Source organism: Cavia porcellus, unplaced genomic scaffold, assembly GCF_034190915.1.
Source record: "Cavia porcellus strain 051 isolate PalLab524CR breed Dunkin Hartley unplaced genomic scaffold, mCavPor4.1 scaffold_27, whole genome shotgun sequence".
NCBI classification, from domain to species: Eukaryota; Metazoa; Chordata; class Mammalia; order Rodentia; family Caviidae; genus Cavia; species Cavia porcellus.
The window spans coordinates 4,259,817-4,269,428 of NW_026947510.1; the positions used below are offsets into that span (position 1 = coordinate 4,259,817).

General features: G+C 42.6%; 1 protein-coding gene across 1 annotated transcript in view; it reads left to right on the forward strand.

Annotated features, from left to right (window-relative positions):
* Cd9 (CD9 molecule) overlaps positions 1 to 1,525 on the forward strand; it is a 31,096-nt gene extending 29,571 nt beyond the window's left edge. The window contains exon 8 of the mRNA XM_003463274.5: positions 1,007 to 1,525. Within this exon, the coding sequence (XP_003463322.1) occupies positions 1,007 to 1,072 (66 nt within the window). The 3' untranslated portion in view covers positions 1,073 to 1,525. The remainder of the gene's footprint in view (positions 1 to 1,006) is intronic.
* The last annotated feature ends 8,087 nt before the right edge of the window (positions 1,526 to 9,612 follow it).

Below are 9,612 nucleotides of genomic sequence, written 5' to 3' on the forward strand. Positions count from 1 at the left end.
TGGCCGGGCACTCCCTACAAGGTGGGAGCTTTTAGTATTTCCCTTTTACTTCTAGGTAGTAGGGGTTGGGGTGTGGCTTCGTGCTAGCACAGTGACCCAGCACCCACACAAAGGAAAGGGACAGGTCGAGTATATCGATCAAAGCCTCTCAGCTGTGTCAACTCAGGGTGTTTCCAGAGCCCATTCTCTTCACACTGAGGGTCAAAGGCGAATGTAAGGGCTGCCACTGCAGCTGCTCCTCAAGCCTGTCCCCCATGCACCCCGAGAAAGCATTTTCCTAGAGTTTTCGTTTTCTCCCATATTTGAAGAGCACCCAGAGGTAATACAGCCAGCAGGAAGACTGGGTGTCTCCGATATACCACTCTGCTGCCCATCAGACCCCAGAAACCACCAAGGGCCAGCCAGACTCCTTGGGGTCACCCTGCTCTTTCCCAGTGGAGGCATGCGGGGAGCTCCACTGGGACAGTCCTTTTCACTGAAACCCCAGTCTTGCGTTGTTCTCTGTCCTCTGTCCCTTTCAGGCCAGTCCCAAAAGAGACTGACATTCTTTCTTAGTGGTGACTCACATTGCTCCTCTGCAGCTAATAAAGGCTTGAAGCAGCTTTATAGAAAGCAACACACTAATACCTTTTAAAGTAAACTTTTAGACACACATACATCACCAAGATGAAAGCAGAGGTACTAACCTTCAGCTGAGGGTGTGGCTCAGTGGCAGAGGGCTTGCCTAGCATGTAAGAGGCCCCAAGTTCGATCCCCAGCATGCCCTCCTACTGAAATACCGGGAATCCAAACTTGAATCAACCTCTGTATTTATCAGTCTCACTGTGAAAGATCTGCAGACAAGGTTCCCAGGCAGCTTGCTAACAGCTGAGTGTCGACTGGGAATTGATACTTCCCACTATCCAGCCTCCCTGTCCCTTCACGACCTCAAGGAACCCATCTCAGACCAAACAGCTGGTGTTTCGCTTTCCTTCCCAGAGGCCAAATGCCCTGTTCTGTCTTGCAGATATTTGGCATGATCTTCAGTATGATCTTGTGCTGTGCGATCCGCAGAGACCGAGGGATAGTCTAGAGTCTGCCTATTTCCCAAACAGGAAAATTGACTCCTGAAGACTGTTGAGTGTTTTGTTTTGTTTTATTTTGTTTTGTTTTGTTTTTTGTATTGGGGGTTGTTTGTTTTTGCCACTAATTTTAGTATTCATTTTGCATTTCTAAACAAAAGTTCTATGTTTGTCTTTTTAATGCTTTATTCACTATTGACATTTGTAGTTGGGGACTTGGGGGTTTTGGTTTGCTTTCGTTTTTTGTTGTTGCTGTTGTTGTTTCCCAGTTCTTTATTTTTGCTTATTAAACATAAACCCTGCAATGAAAGGTACTATATTTGCTAGACTCTAGACAAAAAGATATTGTACATAAAGAGAACTTTTTTGTCTTTAAGTGGATAAAAATGTCTATCAAACTTAATCAGGTTGTAACTTATATTGAAGACAATTTGATACATAATAAAAGATGATGATAATATTCAGGACTGGCTTTTGGCTTTTGCTTCCTTAATTTTTTGTAGAGTGATACTGTTTTCAAATGTTTTCGGTTACTCTTTACTCTGTGTTTGTGCACCATTCCTAATGAAGAAATCAAGGCATGGAGAGATGAGAAATTTCGATCCAAGATTACACCATAATCCTGACTCACTGGTAGTGGGCTTTGTCTTGGGGACACAAAAGTACATTGAGTCCCAGGATGACAGGGACTTCCTTTCACTTACCAAGGAAGCCCCCAGCACAGGCTCTGTTCTTATCCATGAAGATGTGCTCTTTGAATGACTTGAATGACTGTGTACCCACCAGGGTTCAGTCAGTGTGTGGGCACTTGTCCCCAGATGTAGACCCTCCACAATCACTGGAGCTTGTTAAGTCATCTCTGTAGGAAGGTTGAAAGGATAGATGAGAATGCCCATTAAGGCAAGACTAGGAACAAGCTGGAGCCCCATGCACAAGTTAGTCCTCATGGCAATAAAAAAATGCGGCTCCTTGTCTTCTCTGGTGCTGACAGTATGAGACCTACAGGGACAGAGCCCGTGATCAAGGAGCTAAACACACACTCTCCTGGGAGCCAACTGCCTTGTGATTTTTTTTCCCTCCAAACCTCCCACAAAGCTCTCCTTGCCCACCCTCAAAGGGGGATGCCCAGCAAGGGGGATTCTGGGAAATGTAGTTCAGATGCCTGCAATGAAATGCAGTGGACACTCGAGCCAGGCAGGAGGCTACCAGAGAGAGGGAAGAGCAGGGCACAGGAAGCCTATTTTTATTTAGCACTCCTTGATTTCATTTTAAACTTTCTTAATGTTAAAAAAGGAGAAAAGAGGGCTAAGGATATAGCTCAGAGGCACTGTGCCTGCCTGGCAAGTGTGAAGTCATGAGTTTGATTCCTGGTTGTCTTGGTTACCTTTTTCTCATTACTTAGACAGAATACCTGATGCCCAAAATTAGGGAAGGGAAGGTTTATTTCTTACAGTTCTTGGAGGTTTCAGTCTGTATTTAGTTGTCTCCAAGACAAAATGGCAATGGCTGAAGCAGCCATTCATGGCCACCACAAACAGCAAAGCGTGAACTGGGAAAGAGAACAAGACACAGCTCCTTCCTGCCCTTATACTGTATGCTGGCTCCACTCCTGGGCAAATGCAGCACCCACACCATCAATCCCAGCACCAGGCAACAAACCAATCACCAACACCAGATTCAGCCCCGTCCACAATTGCATAAGACTTGAGGGGGAACCATCTGACAAACCATGACACGTACCACAAAAAAAAAAAAAAAAAAAAAAAAAAAAAAAAAGATAAAAGAAAAATCAAAATGTCCCTGAATGACTTGTTGGAACGGCAGAGGGGAAGAGGAGGTGTGGGGAGTAAGTAAAAGGATCAAGTTGTGTTATATGCATGGACCATTTCCTCAGATAGCTGTTCTGCATTTTGCAAATAAAGCCTCATTTTTTTCAGTGTCCCTGAATGGTCAGGCATGGTGGTATTCACATCTGTAATCCCAGTACTCTGGGAGGCCAAGGCAAGAGAATCACAAATTAAGCACAATCTGGACAACTGAGCCATTTAATGTGACTGCCTCAAAATAAATTTTAAAGAGACTGGAAATATATCCCAGTTTAATCCCCAGTGCTTGGGGGAAAAAGTTCCTCATACCATTATATTCAGAAACCAAAACAGCCACATTTACAACCTGAGTCAATAGTTAAGAGGTAGCGGCCCCCTAAGGACCCAATGGATTAATACAATGAAACATTATTTGGCCTGGAAACAACAGCCTTCTGAACATCAGGATGAATCTTACAGTTCAGCCAAGTGAAATAGACAAAAAAGAACAAGCATCCTCTAGTTCCAGTCAAATTTACAGACAAAAAGTAGATTCAAGGCAACCAGGAGATGGAGAGAAGGGAGAAAAACTGTTTAATGAGTACAGAATTTCTGTTTGGAATAATGAAGCTATAGAACCAGATAGGTTGTGCAACTGTGCAAATATACTTAGTGCCACTGAACAGTGAACCAGGTATGGTGGTGAATACCTGTAATCCCAGCACTGTAGGAGGCTGAGGCAGTAGGATTGCAAACTCAGTCCCAGTCTTGAAAGCTTAGAGACTTAGACCCTATCTCTAAATAAAGGGCAGGATATAGTTGGGCAGGAAGACCCTGAGTTCAGTCCCCAGTACTGAAAAAAGAAAGAAAGAAAAAAGGTAAACTCTGTGTATGGTGTGTTTTACTTCATATGCAAAAAAATCAGCTGGGCTAGCATCCTTGAATCATGTTACTGCTGTGCCCCTACATCCCTTCTCCATTTGAGTATTTAAAGCTACCTATTGTTCCAGTTATGGAAATACAAGATCAACCTTTGGTTTTATGCAGATTGCAGAGAGCATCGAGAAATGTGAGCAGTCAGAAAGCAGAGTCAGCCACAGCCCGTGGGTCCCCACCAGGGATCATCAGGAGTCTAAGGGCTTCATTCCACCAAGCTAAGTCCTTTCTTGCTCCTCAGCTGTGAGTTGAGCCCACCCAGGGATATGTGACCAGGTACCTCCTACCCCACCCAACCTGTCTTCCTGCTGGCCTGGTGAGGCCCGAGCAGCTAATGTAATTGTCTCCACTCAAGTCTTGGCCACCAGGCCCCTGGAAAGCTAATTCAATTTCTTTCTTCTAAAATTGGATTTCCCCAAACCATCTGTTTCCCTTGTGGCAATGCAGGCACGATCAGATCTTATCCTGGTATGGAATCACCACTGTTCTGCAAGGTCCCCAGAGCCAGACCTGAAATTCTGGCCAGCGAAGCTCTCCCAACAGCTCCTGCAGAGATAGTGACCAACCCCTGTGGACCTCACTGTGATTTGGGCTGTCCACCTGACCTTCAGCACCACTCTTAGGAGCTGAGAGACATGGATTGTTCTCCATTCTTCACATATGGAGAAACTGGGGTCAAAGAACAGTCACTCCCTTGCTTGGCACCTCTAGAAAAAAAGCACCCGATAGCAGAGAACAGAGACACAAGCAATAGCTCAACATTCAGTGTACATCACTGAATAGCACAATCTTGAGCTTCAGTGCCTTTGTAAGTTGGAGCTGGTGGAACATGCATGACAGAATTTATTTTAAAATCACCTATGAAATATCATCAAAACATATGTTTAAATTTTTTAAAGTGTATCACAGTAAAGACACATTGCCATTAATTCTCATCAAAATACTACCCCTCACTTCAAACACGCTTCAAAACCCATCATTCTTGCCACTTTCTGAAGCAGCTCTGGAAACCCACTTTTGTGAGTGTCTTTCGCTATGCTATCTTGGCTGCCTGGATGTCCTGAATTGATTCAAAAAGTTTACCTTTCGTGGTCATTTGACTCTAGGGAAGAGCTAGAAGTCACAATAATCTGGGGAATAAGGTGGAGGAGGATACAGTGGAATGTCTTTACAAGCCTGCATTTCCATTGGATGGCACATGTCAGCAACATCCACTGTAATTTGTATCACTTTGTAAACACAATAGTGAAAGAGAACTTCCAGAACTGCTTAGGAAACAATGGAATAGATGTGTCAGAAGCAAGAATAATGGGCCTGTAATGGTTGATACATTGTGTCCACTTAAGAAGTTTAGAAGTTTAACTAAAGGACTGAGCAGGGAGCCAGGGTTCTTTGTAAACATTCTCATCCTGTGCAAGAGGGCAAGGCGATTTTGTGAGTGCTACACCACCCTGGAAGGGAGCCACCTATGTACTACATAAAGGAGTAAAAGAGGCTTACTCTCCTCCCTGCCACCAACACCCCCACCCCATTTTGCTCTTGTTGCTTTTGCTGTCTTCTGTCCTGGAAGTATTGCCCCTGTGTGCCATGGCCACCCTGTCTTGGAGCCAGCTGAGTATAGACTGAAACCTTCACAAACTGTGAGCTAAATAAACTTCCTTACTTAATTTTAGGTGTCAGGTGTTTTGTCTCAGCAACAATAGAAAAGTAATCAACACCACCTCATAGTGTAATTTTTTAATTTAAGCATTCACCATAGTTTTCAATCATCCCTTGCAAACGTCTCTGTGTATGATAATTACCTGTTACGGGATAGCAATGCACAGTCTTAACAGATTCCAGTGTGGTGCCCAGATTCGGCTGAAGACTAGGTCAATGTGGGTTGCAGCAGCTTCTCTGAACTTGTACTCAGAGCTGGGTGCAGGCTGGAGGCACGGTCCTGACATGTGGATAGTACAGCTTTGTTTCAGGTCATGGTGAAGTTCTAGCTTCATCTCAGAGTGCACTGAAAATGATGAAACTCCAGCAGCTTCTGAACACAAATGCAGAATGCACAAAGAGAAGTCTGTTGAGTGTTTTAGAAGCCAGACGCGTGGGGCATGCCTGGGGTCCCAGCACTCAGGAGGCTGAGGCAAGAGGATCACAAGTTTGGGGTCAGCCAGGGCTACACACTGACTTCAAAACCAGCTTGAATTATATAATGAGACCCTATCTTTACATACAAAAAACAAAAGGAGAAAAAAGAGGGAAAGAAGAGAAGAAAGACAATGAAGAAGACAAGAATTAGAGAAATAAGGAGGAGAAAGAAGAAAGGAAGAAGGACCATAGAACTGCACCGAAACAATGGAGGCACAAGGGATGCTTGTTCTTTTTTTTAGAATTTAAAATGAAAAAAAGACGATACAGAATTTCAACACAGAATGATAGGGAATTAACAACAGTTATGTTGCATATTATTGTTTTCCATGTAGTTGTTCAGATTATCAAACATATGCATGAAAAAATGATCCAGCAGTGAAAGCACAAACTGTTCCTTTCGTTGGACTAACAGAAATTAGTAGTATAACTATCTTGTGTGTGTGTGTGTGTGTGTGTGTGTGTGTGTGTGTGTGTGTGTATAATCTTTTCCCTTCTTTCTTTTCTCCTTTCCTCCATCCCAATTGTTCCTTCCCTTTTTAGCCATTTCCTCCCCTTTCATTTCACAGTATCTATTGTAAATTTTGGATCCTACTAAGTCCTCTAGTTTTTGGTACTAGGAAGACAACCCAGTGTTCACCCATGCAAGTCTGAGCCCATGAGCACGATCTCAAGATGCATCCATTTACCTTCAAAGGCTTGAAGCTTACCCTTCTTTATAGATGAGTAGCTTTCCATTGTATAAAAATACAGTATCTTTCTTTCCATTCTGCAGTTAATGGGCAACCTCTCCCTGCTTTTTTCTGGGTTCCTGTTGCAATCGAGTATTGTTTTCTCCCCTTGACTTTGAGTGTATGAATTTCCTTTTGAGTAAATGTGTTTTTTGTAGTAGGCATATTGATGGATTTTGCTTCTAGATCCACTCTACCTGTGTTTCTTTTCATTGGTGAATTAATGGTTATGGCTGATATGTATTGGCTTGTCTGTCATATTATTTTTCTGCTGTTGGTTCCCACCTTTTCCCCTCTGTTTAGTTGCTTGCCCTGCTTGGTGATTTCTTTCTGTTGTTGTTCTTGGAATTGTGGTTATGTCTTTTCAGAATATTTTTCAGTATTCTTTGTAAGGTTGGTTTGGTGTTTTTCTTCAATTGTTCTTTTTCATATAAGTATTTTATTTTTCCCTTAATTTTGAAAGATAGTCTTGCAAGGTACATCAATCTGGGATGGAAAAAATTAAATAATTTAAATCTGGATTGGGAGTTATTTTCTTTCAGGACTTGAAATGCTTCACTCCAAGCTCTTCTCTTTTTTTAAGATAATAAAACCCAGCTGGGGATTTAGTTCAGCAGCATAAGTGCCTGCCTGGCAAGCGAGAGGTCATGAGCTCAATTCCCAGTACCAAAAAAAAGATAATAAAACCCAACAAAACAAAACAGAATAAATTGAATCAAAACAAAGCAGTTAAATTGGTACGGAACAACAATGGCTACCATAGTATATCTTGTCCATTCCATCAGATACAGCAAAAATCAAACCACGACAAAACAGAATAAAACCAATCCAAACAGAATACTGAATAAGCAAAACAGTTAACTGGAACAAAACAAAACAATGAGAACAATACTGGATTTCAAAAACAAGATAGAAAGAAATCCCTCAGAACTGCTATATTGCATACTGCTATCCTCCCTATAGATGCTCAGATCACCAGCCCGAGGACTGCAGAGTCAGACAATATAAATGTTCAATTGCTTTTTGTACCTCAGTTGCTATCAAAACTCAGCCTGTCCTCCAAACCGCGGTTGTTTATAGGGGAATAGGAGCGGTGGTTAATTTTCAGCCTGTGTGCTGGCTTACCACCCCACATGGCCTGCAGGTCTTTCCAGAAAGGCTGGCTAGTTGGTTTGGTCAGGCTCAGCATGGCTGATTCCTGGGAGGTGCTGCCTGACTGTTCTCTCCCTGGTGCCTGCATGGACTGCAACTCCAAACTCTTCTTGCCTTGATGGCTTGCATTGTTGTTGTTTTGGGGTTTTGTTTGTTGTTTTGTTGTTATGGCTAGTTGTTCTACATGCCTCACTTATTTGTATGTCAGGTCCTTTTCCCATGCTTGGGAAGAAGTTTTCTGCTATTACTTCTGTAAATAGTCTTCTTACATCATTTGTGTTGACTCCTGCTTTTTTACTGACACCTATCAATATTACATTATTTTTCTTTGTGTCATCTTGCAGCTGTTGAATTGTTTTGGTTCCTTCTTATTTTTAAGAGACCTTTCTTGCTGGGAGTGGTGGTGCACACCTGTAATCCTCGCACTTGGGAGGCAGAGGCAGCAAGATTGTTGCAAGTTTGAGACCAGCCTGGGCTACAAAGTGAGCTCAAGGCCAACCTGAACTGCATAGCGAGACCCTCAAAGAGACAAAAAAAGAAAAAGCGAGAGAGAGACCTTTCCTTTCACAATTGCTAGCTGCAATCCCGTCTTCAAGGTCTGAAACTCTATCTTCAGTTTCATTCAAGCGGTTTTGTGAGCTTTCAATGGAATTTTTTAATCTCCTGGATATCTCTTTGAATCTGTTTCATGTATTCTAATTCTTTCCTATACTGTTCATTCAAGGTTTCCACCATTTTCCTATGCTCCCCTTCTTAAAAAATCTGTCTTCTTTATATATGCTCAACAATTCTTTCATTATGGTTGTCATTTCTTCTTTTATCTGTGATATTATTTCTGATCTGATTTCTTTTACAGTCCCATGAAGTTGTTTCTTTACTTTAGTTACTATCATTTCAAAAGTTTTAGGTATGTGTCTTCCAGTTTATTTTATATCTATGTCTCCTGGTCTTGTTCTATGTGGGCTAGAGGTCTAAAATTACGTTTTCTCTTTCATCTTGACATTTTCCCCTGGATGAGCCAGTTGTGCGGTCTCAGATGCTTCCTGCATCGCGATGCTGCCCATACTCAGTGTAGGGGAATGGGCCTGGCATCTGAGTTTCTCCAAACCTAGATTCTCAGGGAGGTAGTGGGGCATAGGGCGAGCTTCTCCAGACCCACATGGTTACACCAAGACTGCCCCAAAGGCAGTGGATGAGGGTGTGACTGGCTGCTTCTCCCAGCCTGCATGCTACACTGAGATGCTCCTGATGGTGGCTGGACACTTGTTCTGTCTTTGGGCAAAGGCACCAGCATTGATGCAGCTACTTTTGTTTTGGATTGAAAATAAAGAGGAGAAAATTGTCTGATTCACTTTTCATAATCCATGAGGGAATTATCAATGGCAAAAAAAGATGAACAGGAGAATGGAGATGCAATGCAAGACTGGTATTCAGTAAGTTAAAAAGTTAGGGATCCTCTGAGTCTTGAAAGCACACTCAGTTCCATAGGATGAAAAGAGACTCAGAAGCCAAATGTGGTGGCACAGCCCTGTAATCCCTACATGCAGGAGGCTGAGGCAGGATGATCTGAATATGGAGCCAACCTGAATTACATATTGAGCCTTTGTCTCAAGAAACAGAGAGAAAGAGAGACAGAGAGAGATGATACAGACAGACAGACAGACAGACATGGACTCAGGGAAACTGCTATCTCTTCCATCAATCTCCCTGCTCCAACTAGACCTAGAGAAACCTAAACCCAAATTCAGAGGTCACCATTCTTCAAATCATCAGTCCTCTTATTTCCTTCAG